We start from the raw sequence: 19,394 nt of genomic DNA, 5'->3' as shown, positions 1-19,394 counted from the left end.
TTCCATAAAATAATTTTGTAGCAATATTGCCCTTTCTTCGTAATCTTGAAAATCATCAACAACTTCAATTTTTGTCAAATTATGTCGCCAACATTTCACAAGATATTGAACACAACATTCCTCCAACTCCCATACATCTTCTTCCATTTTATCAATGCGATCCAACTGTATTAAACAATTAATTCAATTAAAACTCAAAGAATTTATAGTGTGAATTTTTTTTTTAAAAGTAACGAGCTAACTTTTACTATTTTTTCCACATTTTTTATTTTTTCCATATAATAATTTTTTAATTGTATAAAAATCCATTAAATATGTAATTTTTTACTTAAATTAAATTAATAAAATGTAATATAAAAGAAAATTAATTTATATACCTTTAATAGAAATTGAGGTGGTTGAAGCTGTTCATGTACTTTTGTGTTCTTCGAGGCAATACATAATGATATTGATATAGTCTCAACAGAGGGAGCAAGCCAAAGCAAGCTCTCAATTAATTTCATAATGTTATATCCCAATATACTTTCCCTCAATATCTTTATTTTCAGATGTTTTAGGTCACACAATGGAGGAAATAAATCATCTTTAACTTCCTCAGGAAATATCAAATGCTGCATATTTATGAACAAGAATATATATGTTAAAAATCATAATTAAATTTATAAATAAAGAAAGATAAATATTGATATAGTGTAGAGACATATATACCTTTGTGTTGAAACATTTGAGAGTCAATGATTTGCAATGACCAAAATAAGTTAAGAAATTCCTTATTTTTTGATAAAAATTTATATCAAAACTATTTTGGACAGTTATTTGAGCTTCAAGCTTATTATTAGTTGAAGTAACCAAAACCCCAGATGACAAAGTTGGTCCATCATAATCAAACCAATGTAGATTTGGAGCTTCAATCTTAATAGTAGACAATTTGTAACAACTAACCAATTCCACACTCTTCAAATATTGATTATTACAAATGGTATAATCAATCTCAACTTTCTCCACAACATTGCATTTAAACAAGTGAAATTTCTCCAAAATTCGAAAACCCGTTAATGGATTAAAATGATCTTCAATCCATTTATTGGTTATGTTTGCACCCTCTAATCTTACATCTTTTAAGTTTTCACACTCATAAAGATTCAAATTCAATATCTGATTATTGTGACGACGATTATTCAAACAACCATAATGAAAATATTTAAGGCTAGGAGAAACAACTTTGATATCCTCCATTGCTTTGCAATTAATCAATTCCATGTTCTGTAAATTTTTGTTACTCATACCAATTTTGATACTGTGGAGACTCTCACAACAAGTAATTCTCAAACTCTCAAGAGAGATTAATTTCAAAACTTGCTCACTAAACCATTCATCACTAACTTGTGTGTTTGCTAGGATTAGAGTTTTGAGAGATTGCTTACAAGATTGAAGATCAATTTTATTACCATCGAAACGACCTGTAATCCCTTGTAGCTCAAAAGAAAACCACTCGAGTACTTCATTATCTTTAGTCATCTCAATAGTATCAAAATCTTTAGAATCTATAAACTTTATAGATTTCAATTTAGGACACGAGATGAGTATTGTTGTTGGCCTAATAGTAGTATTGCACCTCTCAAAAATCAAATCTTCTAATAATGGGCACTTTATAATAATCGAATTCTCTACATTAAGAAGAGCAATACCACACAAATTCATTGTTTTGATCCATTTTGATGAGAAAACTTCAACTGGTAAAAGTGGTGGCAGTAGAGGTTTATTTGTTTCTTGCGAATCTTGATCTTGATCTCTCACTACAATATTGGAAGTTTGATGAGTACGAGTTGTGCATTCAATGGTTAAGTGCTTGACCTTGTTTGCTATACCATACTCTAGTGAATAAGCAAGAACATTGTTGATGATATTATCATTGGGTTTGGGTAATTTAGTGAGAGGAAATCGACACGTGAAGCTATCCAAATCACATGAATTTTGTGGGATGCGTTTTAAGGAAGCAATAATAGTTTCGAAAAACTTAATGAGTCTTTGGGAACAAGTAGTCGAGGAATTGTATGTGCTGGTGGAGAAAAGTTGGTAATCGAAATTAAGGATTGGAAAAGTGCACCAAATATGGAAGAAGTGTTTGGAGAGGAGGCTTGTGCGGATTACGTCTTTGGTGGTTAGGAATGAAAATATGTGATGAACGATGTGCTGAGGCAAATATGAGAAGTGATCATCAACTCCATTGATAATGTCTTCTCTTCTCATTCTTAATATTGAGTGTTCTTGCTATTTTTCGGTGCTGCCGTGAGAAAGAAAGGATGAAAGCATTTGAAAAAGTTTGAATTATTTTGAAAGAGAATAAGTGGCAGCCGTAGGTATTAGTTGTGCTTTAGGGTTAGAGAAGATACCTTTTATATATATATAGGGTAAATACCATTTTGGACCCTGTGTTTTGCAAAAGTTACAGATTGGACCCTGTGTTTTGTTAAATGACAAGATGGACCATGTATTTTCTAAAATAGTAAAAATAGGACCCTGAGTATAATTTTTGATAATTTTTTTTTAAACAACTAACTTGAAGACAATACTTAATACGAACAGATACAAAAAATGTAAACAGTTTTGTCATATAGCACTTTTAGATCAGATTATAATTAAACTTTATTTTGACAAAAAATCAATTCAGGGTTTTATTTGTACTATTTTAGAAAATACAGGGTCTATTTTGTCATTTAACAAAATACAGGATCCAATTAGTAATTTTTGTAAAACAGAGAGTCCAAAATGGTATTTACCCTATATATTAGGGTTTCTTGTATCTTTAAGGTGGATGTTGGTTTCTTCTTGGGCTGCTCTTACTGGGCCGAATATAGTGTGAAAAGTGAGTCTTATTTGACTCATTTTTGTTGCTTTGACCGAGTGATTGGAGAGAGAGAGTAAGAGTCTTTGACACTTTGTTTTGGTTCATATTGTGCTCTTGGTTGTTGGGCCTTAAACATAAATATTGCAATTGTTAATTTTTAATAATACTAACTATTTTGTGGACATAAAATAATAATTTTTAAAAAATACCAATTTGCATAAAGTATTAACTTGTTTCTTTAAGTGTGTTGGTCAAACAAAAATTTCCAACAAATATCAACAACAAATGAGTCCTACCAAACTTATGATATTGATTAGTAGGGTTTCAAACAAAAACAATATGATTATACGAAACTAAGTGATGAAAGATGGGTATTTTTTTTGGGAAATTTACACCCATTACTGTTTTTTCCCAATTTCTTTCTTTTATACTGTTACACGCTCAAATTAACTTTTATACTTTTTTTTTTTTGGCAGTATACTGCCTTTCAAACTTTATTATGTAATGGGCTGATGCTTGCCACTTGTCACGATAGGGTTTTGCCACGTTTTTTTTTAAAAAAAAAATATATTTTTAATTGTTTGATTTGACGGTTTTCTATTCTTATCAAAAGGTATTGTACTTTTGCATTTTTCTTTTATTTTTTTTTATTATTTTCGAATATAAAATTTATAATTATAACTCTCTCTCCCCTCAACTGTTCATCTTCTTCCTCATTTTCAATTTTCTTTTACGGTTGTAGTAGTGGGTGGTTTTAGCATTTTAAAAAATTTCAAATCCCATCCCACTTTCTTAAACTTCCCTCTCACTTTCCCTCCCATTTTTATTATTTTTGTCAATAAATACCTTCATAGTTCCTGATAATGGTCGTTACTCGTTCATCACCATCTCCGGCTAAAGTTACAAAATCCACAAAACAATCGCAGAAAATCAGACCCAAATCAAAAATGGGTAAAAAAAATATGAAAGAGAACCCTCCTAGCCCCACTTCCCCTTCTGTTAAAAGAAAAACTCTTGCTGGACCTTCGAAGAACACTCGAGGAAAAAGACCTCGAATTGTTGTTGAAAATTCAGACTCAGATTTTGAGTTGGATTCTGAATTTCTTAAGTCGCCTGTATCTGTTAAGGTATTTTACTATTTATCTTTTGTTGTTTTTGAGGTTTTTTGTTTTTTTTTGTTAAATTCGATTTTTGAAGTTCATATATCAGGGTATATGTTTGTTTTTATCTCTGTATTTGTAATGGTTTTATATATCTTGTTTGATTTATTTATGTGTTTTTGTTAATTTTTTATTTGTTGTTTTGTTGGTGTTATTTTATTTTATTGTAGGGCAAGGGTAAATCCCCTGTAAATGTGTTGCCATCATCAAGTGTGGCTGAGGAAATTCCTGTTAATAGGATTGTTGAGGTTTTTCATGTTATGCATTCTGTTCTATGTTTTTTTTTATTGTTTTTTTGTTGTTGTTATTTTCGTAGTGTTTTATGGTGTTTTATCAGTATTTTTGATTGTTCTGTTTTTTAGGATTGGGAATGCAAGTACACCCGATCTCAATTCTATCATTCTAGAGTAGTAACATCTGGGTATTACTCTGTACTTGGAGACATTAAGAGAATTCTAACTGAATGCCAATTGGAAATTTTTTCAAAATCTGTGTTTGGTTATTTTCTTCGGATTTCGGAGTACATAATTCATTACCAATTGCTTCATTATTTGCTGTTGAGGGAGGTTCAGCAGCCTAATGGGTTGGAGTTTTGGGTTTGTGTCCAAGGGAAATACCTTAGGTTTAGTATCGAAGAGTTTGCGTTGGTCACTGGGTTAGATTGTCATGTTGATTCTGATTTTTATCAGTTTAAGCAAGATGATAATGAATTGGTCAAACATTGTTTTAAGGGGTACAAAAAAAATTACCAAGGGTGCTATTCAGACTGGTTTTATTGCTGACAATCTTAAGGATAACGACGATCTTGCAGTCAAGTTGGCTGTATTGTATTTTGTGCAGTGTTATTTGTTAGGTGGTCCCCCGGGTAAAGTTGTTTCGTCTGAGGAAATAGATGTTGTCGATAGTGGTCGATATAATGAATTTGGTTGGGGAAAGCATTGTTTTGATATCACTATGCATTCTTTGAAGGGTAAGATAGATTCTGGTTATAAGAGGGTAGTTCGTAGTGACGAGGATGGTGGGTATTACATATTATTGGGTTTTCCTTTGGCTATTCAATTCTGGTTTTTCGAGTGTTGCCCGTATGTTATTGGGAAACTGTCGTTGTACTCAAATGTTGGCATTCCAAGGATTTTGAATTGGCCTAAATTACCCAAGGACAAGGAGGGTCAGGTGAAAATGGATGTCATGAACACCCTCATTTTCGATCGGTCTTTGAAAGAGGTAATTATGTTGTTTTTTACACTATTTCCACTGTTATTTTAATGTTGTTTTTGTGTACATTATTTATACTTTATGTTTTGATTGTTGTTGTTATTTTATAATTTCAGTTTCATGTGCATATTGTTTTTTGTTGGTTTTTGTTGTTTCAGTTAAAATTAAGAAACATCACTCCAACTTCCGTTGAGAGATTGAGTTTGAGCCTCACTGATTTTTTCTCTGGTGAGACTACTCCCGAGGCTGTCAAATTCAAAATTAAAGGTGGTTCCAAGCCTGCTGGTCAACCTGGCTTGATGGGTGCTTCTTCATCATCTGCTCATGAGAATGTCTCCCGAGTTGAGTTTGAGGAATTTAAAAAGTGTTTATCTGTTGTTGTCAGCCAGCAAGGGATACTTATGAAATCTGTTGCTGAGATGAACAAGAAGCTGGACATTCTTATTGAGGTGTTTTTTTAATTGTCATTACTTTTTCTGGTATTTTTAGTAGTGTTTTTATGTTGTTTTATACAGTAAATTAATTTTTTAAGTTTTTTTTGTTCTCAGTCATCCCAAGGTGGTCTTACTCACAATGGATCTCAGTCTGAAGATGCTCTTCGTACTTCAGAAAATGAGGATGATGAAGATTCCACTTCGGAGGAAGACGAGGATGATAAATTCGACGATGACAAAGGAGATGATCATCATGACGATGAAACTGATGATGATGATGATGATGATGATCTTGGTGGAGATGGTGTTGGTGCTGGTCAGGATGAGGCTCACACGGGCGATGTTCGTAACGATGAGGGTGTTGTTGTCCCCAAGGTTGTTTCGAGGGATGATGATACCGGCAAGGTGGATGATGCCAAGAATTCTGACCCTGTGGAACCTCTTGCAGAGATCAAACAGGTGTATTTCTTGTTTGGACATCATTTTTTTTTTTGTGCTTTTTGTGTGGAATTCTGTGTTTTGTGTTTGTTTTAATAGTTTTTTACTGTTTTTTTGTTGTCAGCCTAAACAGTCTCAAGGTGGGGAGGAGAACATTGATGTTGATGCAACAATTGCATCTGGTGTTAAAGCTGTGGAGAATTTGGTTTGTGTTTCTGTTTTTGTTCCTTTGTAATTTGTGTTTATATGGTATTCTATTGTTGTTTTTTTATAGTGTTTTGATTGTACTTTTTGAAATTAAAAAAAAAAATCTTCTTTTTTTCCTTTTTCTTTTTTAGATTGGTTCCTCAACTCATGTCCCTGCTTCTGTTGAGACTTCTGAGAAGACTGATCTTGAAATGTTTGTTTTTCAAGAGACTCCTATTTTACGTCCTCAAAAGAGGGATCGGAAGAAAGGAGCTGTTTTGAAATCTCCATTCATTGAGCTTGCTTCTGGTGCATCTAAATCAGGTTCATCCTCAGTTTCTCCTGATGATTCTGTGTATAAGGTCGTTAAATATGTGAGTGGTTTGTGCCCGTTGGACAACAACATTGGTGAACCTGTCGATCCGCAATTGGAAGCTGAGTTTGTCAAGTGGGTTGATACAGGTCTTCAAAAGCATAAATCTAAGTAAGTATTTTTGTAGGTGTTTTCAGTTATATATCTCTTATCGTTTTCCATTTAGTTTTTAATTTTTTATTTGTGTTTTGATATTTTTTTATTTGTTTTTTTTAGCACAACAACTAATGTGTATTGTAAGGGTAAGGACAAAATATTTCCGCCTTTTCGTTTTGGTGTTGAGGACATTAGCAACAAGATGTGGTTTCACAACCTTGCCTACCCTAATTGTTTCCTTACCAATTCTGTAAGTTTTTTATTATTATTATTATTATTTATATTTTTTTTTTTTTTTTATGTTTTTAAGTGTTGTTCTGTTAGTTTTTTTATAAGTTTGAATGTTTTTTTACTATTTTTTTTTTGTACAGCACATTGACATTATTTTCTATTATCTTCGTAAGAAAATAATGTACTCAGCCGAGCCGAAAATCAAAGTCACCACAACTGATTGCCTCTTTTGTTCTAGCATAACAAGTTTGTATGAGAAGTTTGTTGAGAAAAACAATGATATATCGGTGTTGTCTCTTTCTCACAATGTGACCCAGTACATTCAAGGTGGTAAGATATTATGTGCCACTCCTTGGCATTTGGTTGATCATGTTGTTATGCCTATCAATGTAAAATTACAGGATCATTGGATTTGTGGTCGTCTAAACATAGCTGAGCGGCGGATATATCTGTACAATTCATTGCGTTCTGGAAGGTATATGACAGTTGCCAAAGAGGCTTGCAAGCCTTTTTCTGTTATTTTACCATATTACTTCTCTATGTTAGACTTCAAAGGCCTTCGCAACGAAGCTAAGTTTAGCACTATGGAACCGTTCCCTATTGTTGCTGTTGATGGTTTACCCGAGCAGGTCACAGCGTAAGTTTTATGTTTAGTGTTCAATGTTTTTCACTGCTTGTTTGCATTTTTATTTTTTTGTTATGTGACTTTGATTTTTATTAGTGTTCTCATAGTGTCTGTTTTTGTGTTTTCTTGTTGTTTTTTTTTTTTTCCAGTGATTGTGGTGTTTTTGTAGCATCATTTGCTGAGTATTTCATTGATGGCAAACCCATCCCATTCTTTGGTTTTGATGTGGAAATTCACCGCGATCGTTTGGCTGTGTTATTTTATCAATATGGCATGAAGAAGCAAACTGAGAACATTGAAAGTGAATCCGAGGCCCCTCCCAGCCTTCCCAAGAAGTGATTTGTTTTTTCAATCAGACTGTCATTGTTCTTATAGTTTTTTAATGTTTTTATGTTTTTTTATGTTGTTTTTCGTAAACAAACATTGGTGTTCTGTTATGTTTCCTTACGTTTTGTGTGGACAATATGTAATCTTTATTTTTGTATGTTTTTTCTTATTCTTCTTATGTACAAACAAGTTGGTATGTTAAAGTTGTTAGTTTTTTCATTTCACATCCCTTCTTTTTTTGTTTTTTTTTCTTATAGTTTTTCTGTTTTTTTGAATACAAATATTCATTTCAGTATTAAAAACACAAACTGTTTCAATAACAAACTTCATATATATATTCAATTTAGTATCCAACATCTTTTAATATCCAATCTAAAGTATCATCAATTCCCAATGTAATCAATGTTTTTCAAATAAAAACTGTATTCCCTTTGTATTTCAGAAATTTAAATTCCTCAATATCTCATTCTCAAAACGTATGTGTAGTTTTCTTTTGTTTTTCCACTGTTGTTCTGTTGTTGTTTTTATTCCCTTCTACGTCTTCTGCTGCATGTTCTTTTGTTATGCCCCAGTTCACCACATTTGCTGCACTTGTTGTGTTGATCCTTTTCCCATCCAGCCTTCCTTCTTAATGTTTTTGGTCTTCCTGATTTTACTCTTTCATGTGGAGGTAAGACTATAATATTCTTCACTTCTTCCGGTACCTCCCACTCACTTTGGTGTCCTATTGGGTAAACTCTCCCTGAATAAGTTGCCAGCCAATTTTTTTTTGTGTAGTAATCTGAACAGTAGGTGTACGAGTCCATGTTCATCTCCCTCATCACGGCCACAGCGTGCCCGCATGGCATTTCATCTATTTGGAACCTGTTGCACGTGCATGTTCTTTTTTCTAGGTCTACTTCCCACGATTCTTTCATTCTTGTTACCTCAAACAAGTAATCTGTTGTTGCTTTAACCTGTTTTAAATTTTATTACAAAAAAAAAAAAAACATAGCTGTAATTCGTACAACAACAATACAAAACTATTAAAACAACACTACAACAACACCTTTTACTTACTGTTTGTTTTTTTTTTTTTTACAAAAAAAAAAGAAGCATAATTAATATTTTACCTCCAGATTCAATGAGTATGTGTAATTTTTCAACAGTTTGTCTTCTCCAGTTGGTGATAGCTTAGTGAAGGTGTTGTGTACTTTTGTCCTATTAGTATGCGTCCATTGTTGCACCAATGCTCTCAAGCATTCTAGCAGCGTTGTAATTGGTAGCTCCCTTGCTGCCAAATTTGCAGCGTTCAGTGATTCTGATATGTTTGAGGTCATTGTAGAATACCTCTTGTTTTGGCTATGAATTCTTGACCACTTTTCATAACCGACTTTTTTTAGGTAAGGTCTTATGCGTTTGTCCAATCCATCCAATTCAGCTATGTGGAACTCGAATTGCTTTTCTGTGTAGGCTTTGACTGCTCCAAAGAATGGCAGATTGTATTTGGCAGCATGTTGTTTGAAGCTTGTTTTAAGGTTGCTCAAAATGTGGTAACCGCAGTAACTGTGTGTAATTTCTGGATAGATTTCTCTTGCTGCTTTGATGAGGCTTTCATTCCTGTCTGAAATTAGGCATTGGTGTTCCCGTACCCCATACGCTTCTTTAAATTTTTTGAAGAACCATTTCCAAGATTGGTCATTCTCAGAATCTGCAACACAAAACGCTAGTGGAAAAATATGACCTGCTGCATCTTGTGTGCATGCGCACAACAAAGTTCCCCCATAAGCTGCTTTGAGGAACGTTCCGTCCACAACAACTATCGGTCTGCATGCTCCCCACCCTTTTATGGATGCATCCAACGCCATGAAAACAAAGAGCAAGCTGTTGTCTTCTGCCGTTTTCAGATCGACAAATGATCCAGGGTTTGTTTTTTCCACCATGTGTAAGAAACTCGGTATTAGGCTGTACGAGTCACTAGCATTACCTCTCAAGTCGTTTACTGCATGTTCCTTACTTCTCCAAGCTTTCATATAGTTCATTTTGATGCCATATCTGTATTTCAACTCCCCTTTTATGTCCATCGGTGTTGCCTTGGTCTTTATGTTCAAGAACTTCAGTTTTATGCATTCCCCTATCAGTTTCGATTTTGTTTGCCTTTGGTCTTCATGCCTAATATTTATGGGGCATGTGTGCATATTTGAGAACCTATTGAAACAAAAAAACAACAAAAACAACATTAAAAAACTATTAAAACAAACCTGTTGCAGATATCAAACATGTGTATTTCAATACAAAGTGTGGAAAAAGGGCATTTGTTCAGGCTGACAACAAAAACAACATTAAAAAACTATTAAAAACAAACCTCCTGATTATGAATGTGTTTGTTGGGCCATTTCTCGATGCTCTTAGTGACCAATTGCAGCTTTCGTAAACACATTTCAGACTGTACTCTTGAGAGCAGGACTTCCACACTTTGTACTGAAAGTTGTTTTTGATTGCGTAGTAGCTGAGGACATTCTTTAGAGTTTCTTTGTCTTTGTATGCCTGTCCTTTTTCCACTTCGGGGTGTTGCTTGTCTGTTATTAACTTTGCATTGTTGATGTCGATTTCTGGATCCAGATTTTTACTGGTGTTTTCAAGTTGTTCTACCATTTCTTCAGCAACCAGATTTGCATAGTCAATTATGTCGAATTTGTCCTCCTCATCTTCTATTGTTTCTGACTGTTCCCCTTCTTCTGTTTGCTGTCCCGTTGTGTATGATTCTGTTGTTGTTATGTTGTTTTCAAGCGTTGTTGTGTTGTTTTCGATCATTGCCACATTATATTCATACGGTGTTGTTGTGGATATCGAATTTGGTGTTGCAGCAGGTGTTGTGTTGTTGTTTTGCTGGTTGACACATAGTGGATATGTCGTGAAATCTGTTTCCTTCATTTTCAATTCCAAGTAAAAGTAGAGGCTTCGATCGTTGCATATTTTGATCGGTGGTATTCCTTCTTTAGCTTGGTACTGTATTTGTAGTGTTGTGCTGGTGTTTTCGCACCCCAATGAAGTAAGCAGTATTTGCAGTAGCTCTTCGTACTTGCATTTTGTTGGTATGAATTCTCCACTAGCCACATAGTTCACATAATTGTGATCTTCATTCCATTGTCCATTGCTCTTGATGAGTACTGGTAGACGTTCCATTACCTGTCATTCCAGTGTCTTATTTCATGTTAAAACAATAGTACAACAACAATAAAACAATAGCAAAACAACAAAAAAAAAATCAACAAAAAAAATAAAACAACAACAATAAAACAACACAAAAACAACCAAACAGAAATACCCATTATATTTTTTGTTAGTTTTTATTATTATATTTGTCTGATACATATATGTAGGAATGTTTTTGTATTACTAACCGCAAAACAGCATTAGAACAACCCTAATTTTTTGTATGAATAATTTTACTAATTTATCAACTATTTTTTTTGAATCATTTTGTGTTACAAACGTCAAATTAACAATAGAACAACCATCATTTATCTTTTTGCATAATACATTAAAGAATATCACATTTGTGTTTTCGTTTTTTTTTAAACGTCAGATCTAAATCTGGGTTTTTTTTTTTTTTTTTTTTTTTTTTTTGGTTTCTTAAGAATTAAATTATTTTTTGGGTTTTGTTGTGTTTACCTCTGTTATTTTGGGGGACAGTAATCTGTACTTCTTGTTCTTCAATTCTGCTTCCTTTTACCAAAAACTCTTCGCCGGATTTAATGGTTTTTTCTTGGTGATGTCCGACTCCGGCGACTCCCCACACACGAAGCAGGTCGTTTTCCCGTGTGTTTTACTGTTCACAGTATAAATGTTAAGTTGTTGGGCTTGGGCAGTACAAAAGTAAAGAAAATGGGCTGGGGCAGTAAAAAAATTGTTTTTGCCGTGTCCCAGTATTTTTGTAAAGTTTTGGTCCAAAAAAAGTATATATGTAAATTTCCCTAATTTTTTTTTTTATGGACTATGAAATTGGGCTATTATATATATAGAGTGGTGTGGGGTCATTTGAATTTAAATTTTGTATAGTTATAATATGATTAGAACACTATAAATAGATTTTTCAATTAATAAGAAGATTGTAAAATATCAAAGTAATCAATTTTTTTTTTGAATAAATAATGATATCAGTATTCACGTCAAACAATTACCACTTAATTTCCTCGGATTTTTCGTTTTCTTTTTTTTTTTGAAAAGAGATATTTTCTTCTATTAATTAATAATAAGATTGTAAAATATTAGTCTATTCCAGACAAACATAAGAACGATTAAATATATTAATCCTAAAAAAAATATTAATCCTAATAAAAAAACTAATAATATGAGACTTTTTTTAGGTATTCATCCAATCTAATTCGTATTATTTTTCTAATAGTGCATCCGATCCGTACTAAGTACAAATTTTATTTTTTGAATCAAATACAATCCACACAATATAGTTTAAATTCAATCCGCAAAATTGAATAGGTTATTTTGGACTGATTATTTTTTAATATTAAATTATTTAATATTTATGAAAAAAAATTACATAACTAACAATAAAATAAAACAAATTATTTTTATTTTATGTGTCCAACAACACATTAAAATAAATAAAATAGCAAATAACAAATTTAAAGAAAGAAAAAATTGTATGTATAAAAAAATATTTAATTTTATTGTAAATTGTACATAGAAAAAAAAATTATATATAAAAATATAGAATATACATTTGATTCATAAAGTTTTGAAATATAATTGTATTATATGTATTAGACTTTTAAAATACTATTTTCTTTACATTAAAATATTATTTGTATATTTATTTTTTTTATATATAAATATGTGTATTAGATTGGATTATTTACTTTTACATGTCAATTAACATCCAATCCGCATAAGTGCGGATTTTGAATTTTCTATTCAATCCAATCCGCACAAGTGTGGATATCCGCACAAGTGGGGATATTTGTACTTTGGGGATTTAATTGGATCATCTATTTTATGAACACACTTATTTTTTAAAAAAAACAAGATTAAGTTAGTTTAAATTCAAATAACTCAATTTTGAAATTTATTTATATATTTGTACAAATATGTAACTTAAAAAAATCAAATAACTTAATTTTTGATATTTATTTATATATTTGTATAAATATCTATGTAATTGAAAAGATCATGTATACAATTGCAAAGTATGTAATTTTTTATAATTAAATTTTAATCACACTCATTTATCCAATTACCAATATAAAGAAGGAGAAGAAAATTGAAAAACCTAATGTCACTTTTTCCTCTTTTTTTATTTTTCGAAATTCACTAAGTTTCTCTCTCAAAATATTGTTCTAAAGGTGTTTAAGTATCATCCCACTCTATTTAAGATGATACTCAGTCCTTTGTGGAAGATTGGGATGAACACAATCGAAGGAGGAGAAGATCCAGATTTAGATCTTGATAATGCTCTGTTTTAGACAAGAATCAATGGCTAGAGATCTGAATGAAATGAGTCATATTATTCCGCTGCCATCACTGTAAGATTTTCTTAGTCCCTTATGTGTTAATTTATCATTTTTAAGAATTTTATATTTAGGATGTTAAATAATAGAATTATACTCAACATACATGTTAGCAAATCTAGATCTTGGTAAAATATGTTTCCAACATTGGTAAAATTGTCGTTTACCCTTCTAATTACTTCTTTACTCTTTAGTACCATCAATTCACTAGTAGAAGTAAAATTGAGATCTCATCTGAATTGGTTCGCAACTTTCCAGTACTAGAACTAATACATAAGGGGAGCCAACATTCCATCAGTAGGAGAATTAGGACTCCATAATTGTATATCATATTCCCAGTCATCCACATTATTAAATTCTTAAAACAGAAGTTGTAAGAATTATCTTTTCTAAGAAACTTTAACGAGTGAATCAAAAAACTAATAACATAAACATACGTTCATGATAGGATTTAAGTCGATCTACTATTGATCATCATTATGATATGAATTAGGTCTTTATGGTAAACGTCATGTTAAATAAAGACAACTTTATTCATATCGGTCCTTATCATATATAATATCTATTATATATAGCACCTTCACTTTTATGTCATGCTACATTTGTAATCCGAACCAAGATACTTGCATCGAAAACCGGGCATCAGTGAACCGTACTAGCAACTATTAATTATAGATTCTATACATTTATATGTTGCTGACTATTTTATTCATAACTAAGTGGTCTTAGTTCTCTATACAATTACAAGGCACAACCTCATATATGAATAAGAAATTTTTAGATATTTAATATAAATTATTTAATAATAGATATTAATAATTTAATATTAAAGCATATATCAAAAGTTCAACTCTTTATTAATAATTAAAAATGTCTTTACAGGCTTTTTAGGGCATAAACTCTAACATTTTATCCTTAAAATACTTAACTTCTTATAAATAATATTTCAGTAAACTAATATAAATTCTGAAATAAGAGTTCTTCCATTTATATCATTTAGTTAAGTTCTATGGAAACAATCGTTTCACTTCTAAATAGTCATAGAAGCTATAGATTTCATTAACGCTCACAATCATTGCACTACCGAATTCCTATGATGTAAGTATGAGCTAATCCTACGAGTAAGCTGATAACGAACAAGTCAAAGAACATGTATAGTACAATTAAGCTAAAGCTTAATCATCTCAACATTGATATCAATTGACCTAAGATAAACTAAATGACATTGACTTAGAAAAGATTATATAACGGTAAGTTTATCATATCTTTTCCACTGTCAATATCAGTCTAGTCTGATGTATAGCCAATACATCTGATAGAAGTTTACTTTGCTAATGCACTGGAAAAGATATTCCACTTATCTAAATGTAAGCAAACCACATCGCTGATTATCACATCTGCATAAATCCAAAGCACTGATAAATTGTGGGAGTAAATAGTTTGATGTATATAATCATGATTATTTTACATTGTACAAGCACCACTATAAATATGAGTAACTATATATTTGAGATTTAATAACATTTATATATTAAACGTATAATCATAAAAATAACATGCGAACTAAAAAATATAAAATAATTTTTAAAATTTTATTATTTAATAAATTAAAATTATATTGAATTAAATTTTGTTTAGAAGATACCACTAGAAGGACTTCTCCAATAATACACTAAAATCCTAAGAATAGTGGAGTTTGGACATAAAATTGTTCCAATGGAACACTAAATGCTATCCTATATATGTGGGAGTCTATAGTGTCCCACTAGACTACACCAATTTTTTTTAAAACATTAAAATAATATGTTTATGACTAAATTTTTATATTTATATACATATTATAGTGTGAGATAATTTCATAAAATAATATAATAATAAAGAATATATTTTTTAGTGTAATTTTTAGTTGTAGTTGGAATTGAAAAAAAATTTAGTGTTGAAATAGTATTTTTTTAGTGATGATTTAATACTAAATTTGAGTTTTCCCATTAGAGAGGATGAGGAATAAGAGGGATAGAGGGAGAAAAATTTATCAGTAAAATTACAAAATTGTCCTTTTAAAAACAAAATTTTATTATTTTTTAAGGGTAGTTATTGTATTTTGCAAAATGTATTTTTGTCTTTTTCTACAATTCTTCCAAATTTAAAAGGATTAAATTTTGAAAGTTTAGAAGGAAAATATCGTCCTCTTTCTCTCATTCTTGCCAAACAAGTAATTTTGTTAAAGTAAAATTATGGATTACGTACACTTATCTTTTATGTATATACTCGTAATAAAATGGTGGATATAGGTATAAAGACAAAAGTTTCCAATTATTCTCTTTTGATGACTCTCATTCTTCTTTATTTATTCCCATTTATATATATACAAGAAGAGTAATAGTATTGATTCTTTCCTTTAATTTTCTTGCCTCCCAAATGTACTATAATGAAACAAAATGAACAGTATCTTGCAAGCAAGTTCTCCTACAAATAAACCCTTAACCCATTTAAGAAGCAAAGAATTATTATTCAAAAAGAAGATTGAGATTAATTAATTATTATAAAATTAAAGAGGAATATTTTATAACCTGTAAAGTGAACTAAATTACAAGCTAAGCTAAATATATGACCTGAATTACATAACTTTTGTAAAAAATAATAATATGAAATTCCAATTAATATAAAATATTTATATAGCATAATTTGTGCTCCACAAGTTCATATTACAACTACTTAAATCTTATACAAAGTTTTAGCAGAAAAAAAAAAAAAATCTTATATCAAATATATACTAATATTTCAGACCTTATATAAATACCTAGCTATTTGGACTTTATAGCTTCTTTTTTTTTTAATAAAATACTATATATTTAGCCCTCATATTTTACAAATCGATTCAAAATGCCCTGTTTAAACGCTAAAACATTTTTTCTAATGATTGTTTTCTAGATATAGAATTTAGAGGACTATTTTGAAACAATTATACATAATTTAGAAAGTTAACATACAATATTTATCAAAATAAAACTCTAAATTACAAAAATACGGTTTTTAAATTAAGTTTAGTGGTTATTGACTAATATAACTTTGTATGAGTGTAATCCTTCTAATTATAATAAATTTTTAATAATTACGAAAAGAAATCAAAATAAGATTATCAAAAATTAAAAGGTTTAAAAAATGAATAATTTAACTCGCCTCAGTTACAGATAAATACTTAATTTAAATTTTTACGGCAATAATACTTAAATTATACTTCTATAATTTCTATAGGTACTTAATCATTAAGTGTCAATTAAATCAATATATCTACGTGCCATTATTGATATATTTAAATAAAATAAAAATTTAATAACCTTAATCAATTAAAAAATTTCTATAATTATTAACTTAACAAATAATACTAAATACATACAAAAATTTTAAAATATAAATTAATTATATTTTATTATAAAAAATTAAATTTAAATATTTATACCATAAATTACTCTTAAAATATCCAATATATTTTAGACCTGGGTAAATTAACCTTACAAGACAAGGTTCAGTTAAGTATAAAATCACTTAATTCCTATATTCTTACACTGTGTACCCAATAATTCAATGTAGAAAACAAATTTGGCATTTTGCATCCAAATCATAATAATATTCTAGAAAGAAACTACTATTGATCTTATAATTTGTTCAAATTGTTTGTTGTTTTGCCTTTGTATAGACAAAAAACAGAGCCATTAAATAGTTTTGTCTGCACAAGTCTAATCTAATAATTATAACTTAAGGAACTTCATACAAGTGGACTACATAACATAACATGTACACAAGACTCTTCTAGCATAATATTATTAAAATATTATATATTAAATAATAATGCTATTTTTTTTAAAAAAAAAAAAATCAGCTATATATAATTTGCCACGTATATATGTTCTCATAATTATAGCATCCATATATTAAACCATATATTGCATGACACATGCAGGCTATAGACTGCATAATATATATTTAGTTTACTTCTTGTCTTAGCTTTGAAAATTAAATTAATAATAAATATAAATAGGTCACTCATTAGTTTGGCTAGTCACTAATCCAAATAATTAAACAATAGATTGGTATGTTAATAATATAATTAAAAGGAGAATTATATATGTGTATGTGTATATGTAGTATGAGATTGCATTAGTATATAATAAACCATTTTAATTAGCAAAACATAACCAAAATTGACTTTATTATAAATTAATGCAGAATCACTACACCAACGTTTGATCCACTACTTATAACTTTGAACATTTGAAATTGAGTCACTACTATTAGTGACAAATCTCCAAATGTAAATAGCATAAGGAATTATATATATATATAAAAGTATTTAGTTTAATTATCTAAAAAACCAAAATAAAAACCGTATTTATTATTGAGTTTTTTTGCAGTCAAATCTTCTGAACTTTCATTTCACTTACATTTCATTTTCTAAATTTAAATTTTAGCAGTAAAACTCTCTAAACTACTGAACTAGTAGCAAATTTAAGGTGTCATTCGCTTAACAATCACTATGGGTTGCTTACGTGTACACTCTTGTACACATGACACATTTATATTGGTACACTTAATATTATTATTTAAAAATTATTTTAAAATTAAATAAAATTATAAAAAATAAAAATAAAATATTTAAAAAAAATAAAAAATATATTATAAATTTGAAATAATTTTTATATTTTTAAAATAATAATATTAGGTGTACCATTATAAATTTAATACATGTACAAAAGTGTACACATAAACAATCTATATTGACAATTAACTATAAAAAAATAGATAACATCTTAAATTTGTAAGCAGTTTAGTAATTTAGAGAATTTCACTGTCAAAATTTGAGTTTAGAAAGTTAACTGGAAGAATAATGATAGTTGAGAAGATTTAGCCAAAAAAAAAAACTCATTATTATTTAATTAAAAGATAGAAGGTTTAATTAAATATCTAGAACTGTCTATTTCCAGCGATTTATTAATATATTATATAATTATTATTATTCATTCACTCTTCCTATTGGCTTTTTCCGTAATGGGTGCCTATAATAACTCAGTATTTGTCTAATAAACCCCTAAAAGAATAGACTAACATATAATTATTTAAATAATAAATATTTATAAGATTAAATCTTTAGTCTATCATTTTCACAAGTAAATATCCTTGGTCTATTCTTGTCGGTGACATAACATTTTCGACCTTAATTTTATCTAAATTCATCATTTAAATACAGATATAACTAATTAAAAGCAAAATTCTTAAAAGAGAAAAAAGAAAATAATAATAATTAATTTAATGAGCACATACTATTACTAGTCAACTAAAAAAAGAAAACAGTAACACATTTCTTAACCCAAAATCTAAAAAAAGGCCCACAAAACTGTCGGTGGAAGTAATGGTTAAAATCTATATAAATATAAATCAATAATTATTTTTCTATATATATATATTTATTTATTTTATTTTATTTTCACTTTATGATTAATAAAATCTAAGTGAGTAGCCAAATTAAAACGTGGTTGGCCAGAAATAACTTTGAGGATTAATTATTGTGGATAAAGACACCAAAAAGCGAAGACAATCAAACGTGGAAAGCAATCTTTAAAAAAGATTCCAAATGACAGAGATAGTAAAACGGGGGCCCACTTTAACATAAAAGCCCAGGCCCATTATACCTGAACCTAAGCCCACTTAATCAAACTCTAATGTCGGCATGTGGCTAAAGCCGAGAGCGAGTTAAGCCGCTAAGCCAAGTGGAAGAATGAGCTGGAAATTAATTATCCAATGCTCTGCAAGATCCGCTCTGGATTTGATCAGGGTTTGGACCAATCCAACGGCTGTCGTACGATCTCACATTTAGTAGATGAAAGGAGAAAGTGGGCCCCATTACAACCATATGTCACGGCTGTACCTAAGCTGTCCCACTCTCTCTTAGCTGTTAC

At 29.9% G+C, this 19,394-nt stretch overlaps 1 protein-coding gene across 2 annotated transcripts; it reads left to right on the top strand.

The window, feature by feature from the left end:
• Positions 1 to 2,595: 2,595 nt before the first annotated feature.
• LOC133038991 (uncharacterized) lies at positions 2,596 to 8,157 on the top strand. Of its 2 annotated transcripts, XM_061117743.1 has the most exons (9): positions 2,596 to 3,975; positions 4,179 to 4,256; positions 4,371 to 5,232; positions 5,382 to 5,451; positions 6,220 to 6,300; positions 6,434 to 6,765; positions 6,871 to 7,000; positions 7,122 to 7,618; positions 7,756 to 8,157. In XM_061117743.1, exons 6-9 carry the CDS (start codon positions 6,494 to 6,496, stop codon positions 7,943 to 7,945), a joined length of 1,089 nt encoding a protein of 362 aa, XP_060973726.1. In that variant the 5' UTR covers positions 2,596 to 3,975; positions 4,179 to 4,256; positions 4,371 to 5,232; positions 5,382 to 5,451; positions 6,220 to 6,300; positions 6,434 to 6,493; the 3' UTR covers positions 7,946 to 8,157. The 2 variants fall into 2 exon arrangements, with proteins under 2 accessions (XP_060973726.1, XP_060973725.1); XM_061117742.1 differs by having other exon boundaries at positions 2,797 to 4,256; positions 5,382 to 5,490.
• The last annotated feature ends 11,237 nt before the right edge of the window (positions 8,158 to 19,394 follow it).

Source organism: Cannabis sativa, chromosome 6 (genome assembly GCF_029168945.1).
Source record: "Cannabis sativa cultivar Pink pepper isolate KNU-18-1 chromosome 6, ASM2916894v1, whole genome shotgun sequence".
Lineage (NCBI taxonomy): Eukaryota > Viridiplantae > Streptophyta > Magnoliopsida > Rosales > Cannabaceae > Cannabis > Cannabis sativa.
Note: the sequence above shows the minus strand (reverse complement) of the source record. Positions and strands in the feature narration are given on the sequence as shown.

What these genes read in the sequence shown, in the direction of transcription:
- LOC133038991 (XM_061117743.1), top strand. Translation starts at nt 6,494, where the DNA reads ATGTTTGTTTTTCAAGAGACTCCTATTTTACGTCCTCAAAAGAGGGAT. An exon ending in CTTCAAAAGCATAAATCTAA is followed by an intron (nt 6,766 to 6,870) that starts GTAAGTATTTTT and finishes TGTTTTTTTTAG; the next exon opens with CACAACAACTAATGTGTATT. An exon ending in TTACCCGAGCAGGTCACAGC is followed by an intron (nt 7,619 to 7,755) that starts GTAAGTTTTATG and finishes TTTTTTTTCCAG; the next exon opens with TGATTGTGGTGTTTTTGTAG.